This window comes from Phyllobates terribilis, unplaced genomic scaffold, assembly GCF_046119375.1.
Source record: "Phyllobates terribilis strain yellow unplaced genomic scaffold, ASM4611937v1 Scaffold_4__5_contigs__length_816908805, whole genome shotgun sequence".
NCBI lineage: Eukaryota > Metazoa > Chordata > Amphibia > Anura > Dendrobatidae > Phyllobates > Phyllobates terribilis.
The window spans coordinates 107,555,386-107,573,064 of NW_027362764.1; the positions used below are offsets into that span (position 1 = coordinate 107,555,386).

Sequence of the window (17,679 nt, forward strand, 5' to 3'; positions counted from 1 at the left end):
CTCCTTAGTAGCCTTTTTCTTGTTTTTTTGCCTCCTTAGTAGCCTTTTTCTTCTGTTTATCTGCCTCCTTAGTAGCCTTTTTCTTCTGTTTATCTGCCCCCTTAGTAGCCTTTTTTTTCTGTTTATCTGCCCCCTTAGTAGCCTTCTTCTTCTGTTTTTCTGCCTCCTTAGTAGCCTTTTTCTTCTGTTTTTCTGCCTCCTTAGCAGCCTTTTTCTTCTGTTTATCTGCCTCCTTATCTGCCTCCATAGTCGCCTTTTTTTTCTCTTCATCTGCCTCCATAGTAGCCTTTTTCTTCTGTTTATCTGCCTCTTTAATACCCTTTTTCTTCTGTTTGTTTGCCTCATTCACTCCTGACATGAAAACCGGCGAAGTGATTTCAGGACACGACGTGTTGGTCTGCTGTTGTTGCCTCCTGGGGTAATGTTCATGCTAGTTTCCTCGGGCTTCTCCTAATGCTCCCATGGAAATCTCCAACAACAGCAGTCTGGACCTCATCGATTGGACCTCATCTATTGCCTTTTTTTGTCTAATTTTCAATGTTTTAACCAGGTTTTGATTTGTGCCATTTTTACTATCCACGCGATTGATGATGAAAGTATGATTAGTGGGGGTCTAGCCCCTGGAACCTTCCACCAACTCTAAGAACAGGCAACCACAGTCCATTATGACTTGAGTAATATTTTATATCTGGGACCACCACTTTCAGAGACAGTGAATGATCATGGACTTGGACACTACTTCTTTATTTTCAAGAGGGACTTGGAACCCCCTTTCTTGTGATTGCTGGGGGTTCCAGTGGTCAGACCCCCAGCATCATATATTCATCACCTGCGCTATTGGTAATTGTTCACAGGACAACCCCGCTAACCATATATTTAGACATGCCGACCACAGCCATTTAAACGACCGCTGATCGGCTGCATGCAAGCCAATTGGCCTTCCTTTATTGCTTTGTTTACATTGGTGACCTCAATTCTATATATGACCATTCAGTATGCCTAAGGGCAGCTACACGCCAGAAACGCGACAGATGTTTTCTGTGGAATATACGTAAAAATACGAGATGCTGTTTTTTTTTAATCAAGATGGATTACAATTTGGGTGTTTTTATACAAGGAATTGGGATGAGCAGTTTTCTCTACTTTTTCCACTCAGTTATATGTACACAGAACGATTGTTAATACGATCATTCTGTGCTCATAGAGTATAATTTAATTGTCACATCTCTTGTTTACACAGAGCAAAATGTCGTCAATAGTGGTAATTTTTAAGCTTGTCTAAAAATCATCGCACTTAAGTTTTGCTGCTTTGTGGGGTGGTTACCAACCTGTTTATATGTCCTGTCTAAATGGGCATTAATTGCAATATATGCTTTTCAGAGTCTTATTTTATTTATACATTCAAAATCTCTTTCACATAGATCATAAGGGAGATATTTTAGATTGTGTTTCTTCCTTAATAATAAGAATAATTTTTATTTATATAGCGCCAACATATTCCGCAGCACTTTACAATTAAGTAGGGACATATACAGACAATATAAACAATACAATGTGTCACATTTCAACAGTTACAGGAGGATTGAGGGCCCTGCTCGCAAGCTTACAATCTACAGGTACATCTCACTAAATTAGAATATCATTGAAAAGTTAATTTATTTCAGTTGTGCCATACAAAAAATGAAACGCATATATATTATATAGAGTCATTACAAACAGAGTGATCTATTTAAAGTGTTTATTTCTGTGATGTTGATGATTATGGCTTACAGCCAATAAAAACACAAAAGTCATTATCTCGGTAAATTAGAATAATTAACAAAAAACACCTGCAAAGGCTTTCTAAGCATTTAAAAAGGTCCCTTAGTCTGTTTCAGTAGGCTTCACAATCATGGGGAAGACTGCTGACTTGACAGATGTCCATAAGACAGTCATTGACACACTCCACAAGGTTCCAGAGTTCCAATTTTCATTTGGAAATCAAGGTCCCAGAGTCTGGAGGAAGAGTGGAGAGGCCACAATCCAAGCTGCTGGAGGTCTAGTGTGAAGTGTCCACAATCAGTGATGGTTTGGGGAGCCATGTCATCTGCTGGTGTAGGTCCACTGTGTTTTATCAAGACCAAGGTCATTGCAGCCGTCTACCAGGAAATTTTAGATCACTTCATGCTTCCCTCTGCCGACAAGCTTTTTGGAGATGGAAATTTCATTCTCCAGGAGGACTTGGCACCTGTCCACACTGCCAAAAGTACCAATACCTGGTATAAAAACAACAGTATCACTGTGCTTGATTGGCAGCAAACTCGCCTGACCTTAACCCCATAGAGAATCTATTATAGAGAATCTATGGGGTATTGTCAAGAGGAAGATGAGACACCAGACCCAACAATGCAGACGAGCTGAAGGCTGCTATCAAAGCAACCTGGGCTTCCATAACACCTCAGCAGTGCCACAGGCTGATCGCCTCCATGCCACGCCGCATTGATGCAGTAATTGATGCAAAAGGAGCCCCGACCAAGTATTGAGGGCATTTACTGAACATACATTTCAGTAGGCCAACATGTCGGATTTTAAAATCATTTTTCAAGCTGTTGTTATAAAGTATTCTAATTTACTGAGATAATGACTTTTGTGTCTTCATTGGCTGTAAGCCATAATCATCAACATTAACAGAAATAAACACCTGAAATGGATCACTCTGTTTGTAATGACTCTATATAATATATGAGTTTCACTTTTTGTATTGAAGAACTGAAATAAATTAACTTTTTGATGATATTCTAATTTAGTGAGAAGCACCTGTATATCCTATGCTGCTCAGGATGTTTTTTGTTGAGCTTGAAATCCATATCATATCGTCATAGTTGTGTATGAACGTTATAGCTAAAGGGAATCCATCAGCAGGTGTTTGCCACCTAATCTGAGAGACAGCATCATTTCACTTACTGGGCTGCTTGCTGTAGGTTTTATCGGCTAGAAATTATCACTATAGGAGTAGTAAACCGCTACCATGTAGTCTAATTACGCCCCCCACTACTGATTGGCATCTTTCTGCCTATGCACAGTGCACACAAAAACATGACAATCAGTGGTGTGGGCGGAGTTATACGGGGCTCAGACTTTAGAGAACTGGTAGATCTGCAGCAGATAAAACACTTATTTTATCAAAACTGCAGCTAGCAGCCCAGTGAGAGATACATTGCTGGAATCAGGGTCTCTGCCCCTACATCATGCTGCTCTCAGATGAGATAGCAAAAGCCTGTTGACAGATTCCTTTTAAAGTAACATTGAATTCTCCTATAAAAGTCAAAATGCTGTAAACTGAATTTAAAGTGTTATTACTGTTCATTGATATTTTTTGGTAAAACCTTTAGCGGAGTGATGCTGGGTGTGATGATGGGAGACTTTGAACTTGCCCCAGTTTTTGAAAATTGCACCGTGTCTTAGGTGTGACCTTTCATGTGGCATTTTTCCCATACGAACACTAATGAATAAAACATGGTAAAGTACTTGTAAAAATATATGCAAGTTTATTTTTCCCTTTAGGATCATGAGAGCGTAAACTCACAGTGAATTTTTCAAATTTAGTTTTACATTTTCTTGAGTCTTGACTATTTGGTCGGAATATTTTCTCTTTTTTCTATTTCTGCCATAATAAATCTTTGGCAAAGGAACTTTGAAGACGTTGATCCTTTTGACCTCAATATTTACGTTACAAGGTAAAAGGCAAATCGCATTAGTAAGTCTCACACTCCAACTTCCTTTCTGGTATAAAAAAAAAATAACGAAAAAGTAGATTAATTTTGTCCTGAAGTCCTGGCTGTAGTCACTCATTAACCATTAACAAACTTTCTCCAGAAATCACCCAGATTGAATATTCAATGTCAATAATGACTGTGTAACTATAACAAGGTTCTTTACGGAACAGCCAGGGTTAGTGAATAATTCACTATTTGACTTTTTCTACATTTCATCCATATTTTAATGGTATCCTTACAATCAAACCCTCTCATGTAATGGGTACCCGAGTTTTAGGGTTAGAGCTAGAAAGAAGATGTGGAGAAAATATTTTTCTTTCTCTTTCGTCTCCCATTTTTTTCAGTTAGTTTAGTTTTCCCTTTAAGAATCGTAAAAGATGTTTTCAGAAAATTACAAAAGAATATGTACCATAATATAATAACCAAAGCTATAGACAACTGGGACGCTGATTATTTGCATATCTTTTACCCATAGGCCGCAGGGAGAAACAGTAACCCCTAGAATCAGAACAGCTGTGTGCAGATGGGGGGGTCTCTTCCTTTTGGAGAAGACTTTGGTATAGATCTTTATGCTAAGGCCACGTTCACATGTTCAGTATTTGGTCAGTATTTTACCTCCGCATTTGTAAGCCAAAACCAGGAGTGGATGAAAAATACAGAATTGCTGATGTGTTTCTGTTATACTTTTCCTCTGATTTTTCCTGATTTTGGCTTACTGGTGAAAAATACTGACTAAATCCTGAGCTTGTGAACATGGCTTTAGTCATATTGCAATACATTTTAAAGGATTGAACATTGACTTTCAGGGCAGCTACTTCCAATAGGTATCACTACAGAGAGAGCCTTCAGAGCGCTAATCTGCGTACCCTTTTTCCCGGGAATATTGCGTGGCTTATAAGATTTTGTATATCAAGGAGAAATGGCAAGCATAGCTCTATAACGTAGCATGGATATCCTTCACAGTCAGGTGTCATTTACCAGGGACGTGTTTGTGCTAATTGCCTGAATAAATAATAGTTCCTGAAAAAGATCTCCCAGTAAACAATTTTGCCAACAAAGTTGCCATGGTTTTATCTATCAGAAATACTGTATATCGAAAACTCTCCAAATCCCCTCACGCCCTTAACACCTCCATACAGTTACATGATATAACTCGGGCTACCTATAGTCATGAATAGGGGGAGCTTACTGACTACAGATCTATAAAACCCCCATTGAAGGTGAAGGGGATAACCCCTTATGAATGGACCCAGAGTGGGGAATAAAAATGAAAAATATAAATGTTCCCCTGCAAGACCGGCGTCTCAAGAAACACTGTGTCATCAAGCCCGTTCAGACGGGGCTCTCGGGACTGGTCCCAGCCGTTGGACTGACACTGATCAAAAAGTTTCCCCACATCCTTTTGATAGGGGATAGCTTAGTTTTTATTACAACCTCTTTAAACAAACAACTAAAAATATCTTTGATATAAACAGTGTAGGAAATATTGTTTGCTTTGTAAATGGGTGATTGGAACAGAGTTCCTGAGGCTATGCTTCTGGTTCCTGCGGCTATGCTTCTGGTTCCTGCGGCTATGCTTCTGGTTCCTACAGCTATGCTTCTGGTTCCTACAGCTATGCTTCTGGTTCTTCGGCTATGCTTCTGGTTGCTGCGGCTATCTTTCTGGTTCCTGCGGCCATGCTTCTGGTTCCTGCGGCTATGCTTCTGGTTCCTGCGGCTATCTTTCTGGTTCCTGCGGCTATGCTTCTGGTTCCTGCTTCTATGCTTCTGGTTCCTGCTTCTATGTTTCTAGTTCCTGCAGCTATGCTTCTGGTTCCTGCGGCCATGCTTCTGGTTCCTGCAGCTATCTTTCTGGTTCCTGCGGCTATGCTTCTGGTTCCTGCAGCTATGCTTCTGGTTCCTGCGGCCATGCTTCTGGTTCCTGCGGCCATGCTTCTGGTTCCTGCAGCTATCTTTCTGGTTCCTGCGGCTATGCTTCTGGTTCCTGCAGCTATGCTTCTGGTTCCTGCGGCTATCTTTCTTGTTCCTGCGGCCATACTTCTGGTTCCTGCAGCTATCTTTCTTGTTCCTGTGGCTATCTTTCTTGTTCCTGCGGCCATGCTTCTGGTTCCTGCAGCTATGCTTCTGGTTCCTGCTTCTATGCTTCTGGTTCCTGCTTCTATGTTTCTTGTTCCTGCGGCTACGCTTATGGTTCCTGCAGCTATGCTTCTGGTTCCTGCAGCTATCTTTCTGGTTCCTGCGGCTATGCTTCTGGTTCCTGCAGCTATGCTTTTGGTTCCTGCGGCTATCTTTCTTGTTCCTGCGGCCATGCTTCTGGTTCCTGCGGCCATGCTTCTGGTTCCTGCGGCCATGCTTCTGGTTCCTGCGGCTATGCTTCTGGTTCCTGCAGCTATGCTTCTGGTTCCTGCGGCCATGCTTCTGGTTCCTGCGGCCATGCTTCTGGTTCCTGCAGCTATCTTTCTGGTTCCTGCGGCTATGCTTCTGGTTCCTGCAGCTATGCTTCTGGTTCCTGCGGCTATCTTTCTTGTTCCTGCGGCCATGCTTCTGGTTCCTGCAGCTATGCTTCTGGTTCCTGCGGCTATCTTTCTTGTTCCTGCGGCCATGCTTCTGGTTCCTGCAGCTATGCTTCTGGTTCCTGCGGCTATGCTTCTGGTTCCTGCTTCTATGCTTCTAGTTCCTGCAGCTATGCTTCTGGTTCCTGCGGCCATGCTTCTGGTTCCTGCAGCTATCTTTCTGGTTCCTGCGGCTATGCTTCTGGTTCCTGCGGCTATGCTTCTGGTTCCTGCAGCTATGCTTCTGGTTCCTGCGGCTATCTTTCTTGTTCCTGCGGCCATGCTTCTGGTTCCTGCGGCTATGCTTCTGGTTCCTGCGGCTATGCTTCTGGTTCCTGCGGCTATGCTTCTGGTTCCTGCGGCTATGTTTCTGGTTCCTGCGGCATTGCTTCTGGTTCCTGCGGCTATCTTTCTGGTTCCTGCAGCTATGCATCTGGTTCTGTGGTTGACACAGGACAGTGCTAAACGGAACCTGTCATGAGATTCATGGTGCCCGAACGGGATGTGTTATTGGAGTTGTACATGGTCGACTGAGAAGCTGTGCAGTGTTTCAGAGAAAACATACTTAGAATAGCCGGCCGGGGGCTATACATCTCGCATAACTAGTCAGGGGCAGATCCCTGGCGTCTTCTGCTCCCCTTAACCAACAGATTTCTCCCAATGTGTATCTATAGAGAGACCTGTCAGTCAAGGAGATCGGTTAGGAAAGCCTGCTGGGAACCACCCTTGGACTTGTCATCCAAGATGCATAATTCCTGGCCGGCATTATAAGTATGTTTTCTCTTAAACGACAGTGTTTCAAAGTAAGATGTACACTTCAATAATACTGCCAGTGCTTGATTAATGCTGCCCGTGGTTCTGGCAATATAACTCAGATAACAGGTTCCCTTTAAAGGGAAGTGGTTGGTTGGTCATTTAAATAGGTAATCCAGCCCCCTTATCTGTCTGTACAGTGGGGAAGGGTGCTGTCTTAGCTGTTGGACCAATGGGAATGTATTAGTAAGTTATCTTTCTACTTATTTTTTTTATTGGGTGGAGAGCCCATTTAATAGTTTAGGAATAAATCTAAAAACCTAATTATTTATTCACTTCCCGTCAAGAATCTATTTATTCTATTCTGGATTTTTCCCCAGATATATACCCATTTTTTATTTCCTGGCTGTCAGCTGAAGACATCTTATATCAGAAACGTTACGTTCTTTTTAAGAGTTATTTATTGCTTTGACCTGTCGGTGGATAACATCCAGACCTAGGCTTAATGTTCTTCCAGCCTGACATGTAACAGTAATATCTGGAAATAAAGTAAAGAATCTGTTAAATCGGTTACATTTATTTATTTATTTTTACTGTTTTTTGAAGTTGAAGAACTATTCTCATATATTTTTTTTTTGTTTTATTTTCTACTTTCTCTGAGGTGGACCTGTGTTCCATGTAATAAACATTTACTGTATAAGTGCTAATGAGAGTTTCCCTTTACAGATTTATTTATTTATTTTTATCTGAAACCAGTATTTCTTATGTAGAGACAGAAGTTTGTACTTCAGAGCTGCTCTTCATAATTTAAAGGGAACATGCAAGAAATTAAACTTTGCTGAACTTACTCATTTTATGATTTAATAGAGCTGCTTTAATAGCCGGCACACCGAATATGCGTGCCACTGTTTATAGACAGGCTTTTTTTTTTGCTGTATCGTTCCCCTTTTACCACCCATGTGGTGACGCACCCCTGGGCCTTCGTCGCGCGGCATCGCGCGCACGTGAGCTTACTCGGAGCCGGATCTGTTGAGGGTTGTAGTCTCGTGGCGGTGACCCGGTCCGTGCCCAGGGAGTCAAACTGAGCGGCGATGTATTAGCGGTAGATGTTGGACGACTACGCCACCCGTTGAATGCAGCGAAGGAGCTGCCGCTGCAGGGCAGACCGCTGAGGCCGGTGGTAGGATTGTGCAGCGTGATAGTATCACCCCCAACGGGAGGGGTATGGCCTCAGGGCAGCCGACGTGGATGATGGGGGTAGCAGGAATCACTCAGAGACGATGCGGTGTAATTCAGGGTCTTTACTGGTGATAAAGATAGACCCTCCCGGAGTACTGGCTAGCGATCGGGGCCTGGTCAGTCCTTGAGCAGATGGGATCTCCCCTGGCCAGGCGGAGTTGTAGGCCTCCCAAACTGACTGTACTCTTCTGGCTACCTTGCTAGAGGCGGGTATAAGTAGCCCACGTCCCTGAGTGTACCGTGTGGTGCTCACCCGTATGGCCGGTGACTCGGGGCCTTCTAGTGGCGTCCGCTCCACGACGGCGGTGCTGGTCCCACGCGTGTGACCGTGCCTTCGGGTTTCTTGGCCAGAGGACCTGAAATCCCCTGCCGGGCTGTTTCTGCTGCTGGGTAAAGATTAGTCCCCACAGCCTCGGACTCCGGGTCCGGTGATAGCTTCTCAGTCAGGGCGAGCTCTGCAGCTGCCAGCCCTGACTCCTTATAGCACTGCTCCCACAGAGCTCCTGATGTTCTTTTCCTAGATCTGCTTCTCTTCTCTGTCTCTACTTCTTCTCTACTCACTAACCCTGCCTCAGCCCTAGGTTTATATAGGGGAAATTCTTCCCCTCCCAGGACTGGGCAGGAGGTGTGGCATGCACAGGATCCCTGACCAAGAGACCTCCCACCTGCTCTCAGACATAACATTGCTGTTACTGTGGAAACCAGACCCCTGGGGTGCCACATTCCCCCCTAGTGAAATTTAGTACTCCGGGACTAAACATATTTTTAGAAAAACATAACAAGGTATAAACAATAATAATACAATAAGAAAAACACATAAAGATGGTTACGGCGTGTCCGCAACCGGGTGCAGTCTTTGAAGAAAACAAAGGTGTCCATTTCACCAAAACAGGGAGACGTAACCAGGTAGGGGTCTGTCCTGCCCCGAGTCCTTAACAGTCTTTCAGTCCGTCCTGGGTTACGCTCCAACTATATACACAAGGATTCCCGGTAAATCCACCAAGGACTCCTAAAAATAACTAGAAACACATAATTATTTACAAGTAACAGACAGGTGACCACAAATAAAACAATTTAAACACTTCAAATCCTCCAATGTGCGGGTAACTGGCCTCTAGTGGCCCTAGTGGACCTACGGAGTTGACTGTCTGGCCCTGAACTACAGGGTGTAGGAGCTGTCAAGGGTAAACTGGGCAGCTGTCTACGGGCTCTTTGGCTCACTATGAGCAGAGGGTTGATCCTCCTGTTCTGCTTGTGTGGAGTCTGCTGCCTCCTGGACCGGCTGCTCTTCCAGCTCTACCTGTTGCTCCGTAGGCACTTGGGATGCTGGTTGGAGGAACGTGAGGACGGGTACCACAACTGCACCATTGACTTGAGTCCAGGATCGAGGGAAGTCTCCGAGCACAGTACTAACCATATCTTCCCTTTCCTCTACGGGTCGAGGGTCTTCTTGCTCTCCTTCTGGGTTCCGTAGCTGTTCGGGACACTTCTTCAGGTGATCCCGGGATACAATGGCTGTGGTTTCCCCTCCGTCTTTACTGATGGTACAAACCTTTGGGTTGTCGTGGCTTGAGGGCAGTACGGTGTACGGGTCCTTCTCCCACTGGTCGTCCAACTTGTGGAGCCGTCTCTTCCTCTTCAAGACCTGCTCTCCGGGTACCAGGGGAACAGCGGGAGCATACTGGTTGTAATTTTTCTCTTGTCTTTCCCTAGCGAGACAGAGACTTCGCTCCACGCTCTCCTGTACTTTCCGGTACTGCTGCTGCCTCTCTGTGTCCCAGTCTGCTTCCGGTGAAGTGTCCTCGGGTGTCAGGACTCCCATCTCCAGGTCAACAGGTAGCTTACCAGGCCTTGCCCTCATTAGGTAAGCCGGGGTACAGTTGGTGGAACCTACAGGGATGTAGTTATATAGGTCCACCAGGTCGGGCAGCTTCTCAGGCCACAGACTGCGTTCTTCCAGGGGCAACGTTTTCAGAAGATCCATTACCACCTGGTTCATTTTCTCACAAAGTCCATTAGTTTGCGGATGATAGGGTGTCGTCCTTATCTTCCGGCAGCCATACAGATTGCAGAATTCCTGGAAGACCTCCGCTTCAAAGGCAGGTCCCTGGTCCGTCAGCACTTGGTCCGGGTACCCGTGTGGACGGCAGAAGTGCTGCTGGAAGGCTCTAGCTGCTGTTTGAGCTGTTAAGTCCTTAACGGGGACGACAACCAAGAACCGGGAGTAATGATCCACAATGGTTAACGCGTAGACGTAGCCACTTCTGCTTGGGGTCAGTTTTACATGATCCAAGGCTACCAGTTCCAACGGCTGCTTGGTGACAATGGACTGAAGGGGGGTCTTCTGGCTGGCACGGTCCTTCCTTCTTAGGTTGCATGGGCCACAGTCTCTGCACCACCTCTCGATGGTTCCCCTCATGCCTACCCAGTGGAACCGCCCGCGCAGCAGGAACTCCAGCTTCTTCCATCCGAAGTGTCCAGCCCCGTCGTGGTATGCCTCCATCACCATGGCTGCGTCTCTTCGTGGCACCACTACTTGCCAGATTAGTTCATGCGTCCGGGAGTTAACCATTCTGCGGCACAACTTCCCCTTGTAAAGGAACAGTCGACTCTTCTCAGCCCACAGTTGTTTGGCTTCCTCCGGAGCGTCTGGGTCAAGGCGGGCATCTGGCTGAGTGAGCATCTCCTTCACCAGTCGGACGGCAGGGTCACTGTCTTGCGTTTCCTCCCAGTTGTAGTGAGGCAAGGGGTTAAACGTAGCGGCTTGCTTACTCCTTACCCGATGGGAATACTGGATAGTCCCATGACGGTGGAACGCGGGGAGTTCGACTTCTTCCAATCCCTCTGAATCTTCTCCTACGTCCGGTAGGTTTGGCATCCTGGACAGGGCGTCCGCGTTGGTATTGGAGCGTCCTGCCCGGTATTTGATTGTGAACTCGTAGTTGGACAGACGGGCCATCCATCTCTGCTCTAGGGCACCGAGTCTTGCCGTGTCCAGGTGTGTCAACGGGTTGTTATCCGTGTACACGGTGAACCGGGAAGAAGCGAGGTAGTGCTTAAAGCGTTCGGTGACTGCCCACACCACTGCCAGGAACTCTAGCTTAAATGAGCTGTAATTCTCAGGGTTTCTTTCGGTGGATCGCAGTTTTCGGCTAGCGTAAGCGATTACTCGTTCTTTCCCCTGCTGGATCTGGGACAGTACGGCTCCTAGCCCGATGTTACTTGCGTCGGTGTAGAGGATAAAGGGCTGGCTGTAATCAGGGTACGCCAGGATTTCATCCCCCGTGAGGGCCATCTTCAGCTGGCGGAAGGACTCTTCTTCTAACTTCTCCCATTTGAAGGGCGGCTTCTGGTTCTTGGCCTTCCGGGACTGGCCTATCAGGAGGTCCTGCATAGGAGCTGCCTTTTTGGTGAAACCGGGGATGAATCTGCGGTAATAGCCTACCAACCCGAGGAACTGCCGCACTTCCTTTACACTGGAGGGACTTGGCCATTCCTTAATTGCGGTGATCTTATCAGGGTCGGGAGCCACTCCGTCAGTGCTCACCACGTGTCCCAGGTACTGCACCTTTGGTTTTAGGAGGTGACACTTGGAGGGTTTTACCTTTAGGCTGTAGTTTGCCAGAGCTTCGAACACTTCCGCCAGGTGTTTCAGGTGGTCCTCATAAGTCTTGGAATATACGATGACATCGTCCAGGTACAACAGGACCGTCTCGAAGTTTCTGTGGCCCAGACAGCACTCCATTAATCGTTAAAAGGTTCCTGGTGCGTTACAGAGTCCGAACGGCATGCAGGTAAACTCGCTAAGTCCCATCGGGGTGGTGAATGCGGTCTTCTCCCGGTCCGCCTCTGCTACAGGAACCTGCCAGTACCCGCTAGTGAGATCCAAGGTAGAGAAGAAGTTAGCAGATCTTAAAGCAGCCAAAGACTCCTCTATCCTTGGTAAGGGGTACGCATCCTTGTGTGTGATACGGTTGATTTTCCGGTAATCTACACACATCCTCATGGTGTTGTCTTTCTTTTTGACTAAGACTAGTGGAGCTGCCCAGGGGCTACAGCTATCCCTGATCACCCCAGCCTCCTTCATGTCCCTAAGCATCCCCTTGGCGTGTTGGTAGTGTGCAGGGGGTACGGGTCGATACCTCTCTTTTATGGGAAGATGGTCCCCCGTGGGGATGTGGTGTTCTACCCCCTTGACTCGCCCGAAGTCTAACGGGTGTTTACTAAACACTCTCTCGTACTCTTGAACCACCCGATAGACTCCCTGTCTCTGGTGTGAGGGAGTGGAGTCAGTACCCAAATGTAGTTGCTGACACCAGTCCTCCATTGTTTCCTTAGAGCCGTTACTTTCCTCCGGGGAAGATGGAGGCAAGGGTTCTACGGACTGTATGGAATTTTGATTGATGGTATACAATTTGGCTAGCGTGGCATACCGGGGCAGGTACACTTCCCTCTTCCCGATATTTATTATGCGAACGGGCACCCTCCCATGGCGTACATTGACCACCCCCCGTGCTGTCAAAATGGTGGGCCTACTGTCTGAGTAAACTGGTTCTACCATTGCCTGGTAATCTCTACCTCTCAGACCAATAGCTGCCCGGCACCAAATCATCATTTCACTTTTTGGGGGCATGGCAATAGGAAAAGGGTCACACATTCTTACGCTACCAATCTCACCACCGGAGAGTTCTATCTGTTGCCGTCGCATCAGTGCCCGGATCTCTTTCTGGAGCACTCGCTGCTGGCCGGAGCTGGCGTTCTTGGCAACCTGCTGTAAAAGGAAAATCACCTCTGCAAGACAATTTTCAATTACATTAGTTCCTAGAGTTATCTTTGGGTGACTCTCGCGCTTGTCAATGTCTACAATGATCAGTCCCTGTGCCGCCAATTCGACTCTACCGATTTTAATGGTCACCTCTTTAAATCCAATCTGTGGCACGGGCTGACCATTGCTGGCGATGATACTCAAGTCGTCGTCAGGGTAGCGGGTGATATCCGAGTCATTCCAGTACTGCTTGAAGAGCACGTACGGGATAGTGGTAACCTGTGACCCGGTGTCCAGTAGGGCACTCATGGGGATGCCATCCAGTACCACGGGCAAGACTGGACGTCCTCCCACATATTGTCGCGCCAGTTCGATGGGCCTGATGATCTTTTTCCTGGGGTTTGGCCCTCTACCCCAGGTTGTGCCAGTTTAAAGGACAGTACCTTGCCATATGTCCGGGTTGATTGCAGCGGCGGCAGATGGGTTGTCCGTCCTCGTTGTATCGGTCGCTGGGTCTTCCTCTGGCCGGTGGGGTCCTCCTTGGTCGACGCCACGGGATGTCCTCCGGTCCGGATGCCAGCTGGATCTTCCCTGGAGTGGAAACCTGTAAAGACTGCACAGTTCGGGTTTGCGCGGCAACGCTTTTAGCTAGCTCTTGGACCTGATGGTGCAGGTCTGGAGCCGGGTCATTGTTCAAAGCCTGCGCATCAGCTCCCACAGGCCCTGCCGACAAGGGTGCCGCCTCCTGGTGGTAAGTGGTAGTGGGGCGTCTGTGGGTCACAACGCCACCTGGTGCCGGTTCTCGGAGCACCCGGATGGCTCTGTCCTTGAACTGTGCAAATCCCAGATGAGGGTCCTGTAAGGCCATTGCCCGCAACTGGGTTCGGTGGGCATTGCAATATAAACCCTCTATAAATTGTTCAGTCAACAGCCTGTCCTCGTCTCCCACGCCGTCAGGGTCGGTCTGCTTAATGGCTCTCAGGGCCTCTTGTAGGTTCAGGGCATAGTCCCTTATACTCTCGTGTGCTCGCTGCTTGCACCCGTAGAATCTAAGCTTGATCTCGGCTGAGGTGCGGGTATCAAAGGTGTCCCTCAGCCGGGTTAGTATCCCTGCAACAGTCCTTCCCCCAGATGGCCAGGACTTTACCTCCCTTTGGGCTGCCCCGGTTAATTGGGCCACCAGGATGCTCACTTTTTGCTCTTCTGTGAGGGGATACACCTGGAAGAGGCTATCCAGCTTTTCTCTAAAGTCATGCAGGGTATGTGACTCCCCTGAGTACTGGGGTAGCCAGGCCGCTCCCGGGATATAGGGCATGGTGAAAGGCATGACTGCAGCAGCGGTGGCGCTGGCGGGGGTTGACGCAGTGAAGCTCTCCTCCGTATCCGACATCTTCCTCCCCCCTAGTGGACCGTGGCCTACCTTGCGATGATCCTCTTCCGTATGCCGCGGCTCCGCAGTGGATCGTCAGGGTTGAGGACCTTCCGTCGCGCTCCTGTGACGTCGGCGTCTGCTGGGCTCCTTCCAGGACCTTACGCAACGTCCGGACGTGAGGCGGGGCTTCAGTTCTCGCGCGCTTTCGGAGTCCACGCCCCTCTTCTTCCCGCGCGGCGTCTTCAAGATGGCGTCCAACGGCGGGAAAACTCCACGGATGGCGGGAAGAAGGCAGAAGATGGCGCCGGATGGCGGGAAAACTTCGCGGATGGCGGGAAGAAGACAGAAGATGGCGCCGGATGGCGGGAATCTTCACCACTGGTAAGTTTGAACAGTCTTTTTCAGGCACGCAGTACCCGGTGGTTGCGGGCACGAAATCCTGCCGACTACGCCAAAAGTTGACGCACCCCTGGGCCTTCGTCGCGCGGCATCGCGCGCACGGGAGCTTACTCGGAGCCGGATCTGTTGAGGGTTGTAGTCTCGTGGCGGTGACCCGGTCCGTGCCCAGGGAGTCAAACTGAGCGGCGATGTATTAGCGGTAGATGTTGGACGACTACGCCACCCGTTGAATGCAGCGAAGGAGCTGCCGCTGCAGGGCAGACCGCTGAGGCCGGTGGTAGGATTGTGCAGCGTGATAGTATCACCCCCAACGGGAGGGGTATGGCCTCAGGGCAGCCGACGTGGATGATGGGGGTAGCAGGAATCACTCAGAGACGATGCGGTGTAATTCAGGGTCTTTACTGGTGATAAAGATAGACCCTCCCGGAGTACTGGCTAGCGATCGGGGCCTGGTCAGTCCTTGAGCAGATGGGATCTCCCCTGGCCAGGCGGAGTTGTAGGCCTCCCAAACTGACTGTACTCTTCTGGCTACCTTGCTAGAGGCGGGTATAAGTAGCCCACGTCCCTGAGTGTACCGTGTGGTGCTCACCCGTATGGCCGGTGACTCGGGGCCTTCTAGTGGCGTCCGCTCCACGACGGCGGTGCTGGTCCCACGCGTGTGACCGTGCCTTCGGGTTTCTTGGCCAGAGGACCTGAAATCCCCTGCCGGGCGGTTTCTGCTGCTGGGTAAAGATTAGTCCCCACAGCCTCGGACTCCAGGTCCGGTGATAGCTTCTCAGTCAGGGCGAGCTCTGCAGCTGCCAGCCCTGACTCCTTATAGCACTGCTCCCACAGAGCTCCTGATGTTCTTTTCCTAGATCTGCTTCTCTTCTCTGTCTCTACTTCTTCTCTACTCACTAACCCTGCCTCAGCCCTAGGTTTATATAGGGGAAATTCTTCCCCTCCCAGGACTGGGCAGGAGGTGTGGCATGCACAGGATCCCTGACCAAGAGACCTCCCACCTGCTCTCAGACATAACATTGCTGTTACTGTGGAAACCAGACCCCTGGGGTGCCACAGTGGTGTCTTGGGTCAGGAACCCTGGTTGGGAAACACTGCACTAAATGTTAGACATAGGAAAGTGAAGCCCTCCTCCTTGACGCTCTCTTTTTTGGCACTACTAGCACTGCAGTCTTGCATTACTGGGGTCTGAGGTTTGGATCTAACCAAAGACCTTGTCTGCATGAAGTTTGCATTTTCTACTCTTTTTTTTTTGCATGATTTTTTTCCCTAATCTTAAAAATAAAAAAAAACATACATACGGCCCCATGTGTGTTGGAGATGGCCGAATAATTAGGAGCCCTATGGGGGCACATACTATTGAATACTGACTGCAACTTTTCATTCTGTATCAATCTCTCTCATCTCTTACAAGTCAGAAATGCAAATCACTTTTTTGAGTGATACTTATACAACATTGTATATCCTGAATCAACACAGGAGGTGATGCTGTCAAAAAGTCGGGGAAGCCAACGTCATGCCAAAGATGGAGTTGTCGGACATTAGACATTTGCCCAGAATGAATAATTGGTGTATTGTCATTAGAATTGTCTATGTGGGAATTATTTGTTTTTATCCTTGAATTTTAATTCTTATATATATATAATGTTGTTTTTTTTACAGGAAAGCTATGGACTAGAAGTATGAAGGTTGCCTACAATATACTACATAAACTGGGAACTAAGCAGGAGCCGATGGTCAGGCCTGGAGATAGGGTAATGCTGTTTACTATGCATTGAGTCTTTATGTGTTGCGTTGAGGAACACCCAATTTTGTGTTTTTGCTTTTTTTGTATGTGTGTGAATTTTTTTTTACTTCTATTAACTATACGGTCACTACAAAATAAGAAGATTGTAAGTCAAAGATCATCCTCTACTTTCTCCAAAAACTATGTGAGCTGGATGATTATTTCTCAGAAGGGTTTTTGGTAACTTTAAGGCTATGTGCACAGGTTTAGTACTTGCAGCAGATTTTTTTCCACACATTTTTTATGGTTCTGCAGCTCAGAAATCTAAGGATAGGTCATCAATATCAAAGTCCCAGAAAACTCTTTAAGGGGTAATGGATGTAAAATTATGCATATTATGAACTTTATTTAAAAATCATATGCTGCTCTACAGATACTTTCCCTGTGAATGTTTAATAAAACCTGAAAATCCATCCTACTAAGGCTAGGGTCTTGGATGAGGAGAAAATGGAAAAATTCCTTCATCCTCTCAAATCTGGCATTCCGTGGAAATTGGACTGCACTCAGATGTTATCTGAGTGCAGTCCGATGGTTTCCACACCGTGTGATGGGCCCTGGTGCAAGATTTGGATTGGGGCCCCCCCATCCTAAATATAATATATATATGTCCCTCATTCTGGTCCCATTCTGGTATATATATCCCCCATTCAGGTATCCTGAGCCCCATCTTGGTATATATTTCCCTCATCCTGCCACTGTTCTGTACACTGGGGCGTACATAGACGTCATGGGGTCCCACAGAAGAAGTATAATGCACTCCCCATAGTCCTCCCTATAGTATAATGCACGCCCCATAGTCCTCCATAAAGTATAATGCATCCCATAGTCCTCCATATAGTATATTACACAGCCCATAGTCATCCATGTAGTATAATGCACAGCCCATAGTCACCCATGTAGTGTAATGCACAGCCCACAGTCATCCATGTAGTATAATGCACAGTCCATAGTCACCCATGTAGTATAATGCACAGCCCATAGTCATCCATGTAGTATAATGCACAGCCCATAGTCATCCATGTAGTATAATGCACAGCCCACAGTCATCCATGTAGTAT

The 17,679-nt window shown here is 47.4% G+C and overlaps 1 protein-coding gene across 10 annotated transcripts in view; it reads left to right on the top strand.

Moving 5' to 3' along the window:
- Nucleotides 1-17,679, top strand: part of DIP2C (disco interacting protein 2 homolog C) — a 542,404-nt gene that overhangs the window by 337,287 nt on the left and 187,438 nt on the right. For all 10 annotated transcript variants that reach the window (XM_073677658.1, XM_073677663.1, XM_073677660.1 and 7 more), the window contains one exon: nucleotides 16,498-16,589. In XM_073677658.1, the coding sequence (XP_073533759.1) occupies nucleotides 16,498-16,589 (92 nt within the window). The remainder of the gene's footprint in view (nucleotides 1-16,497; nucleotides 16,590-17,679) is intronic.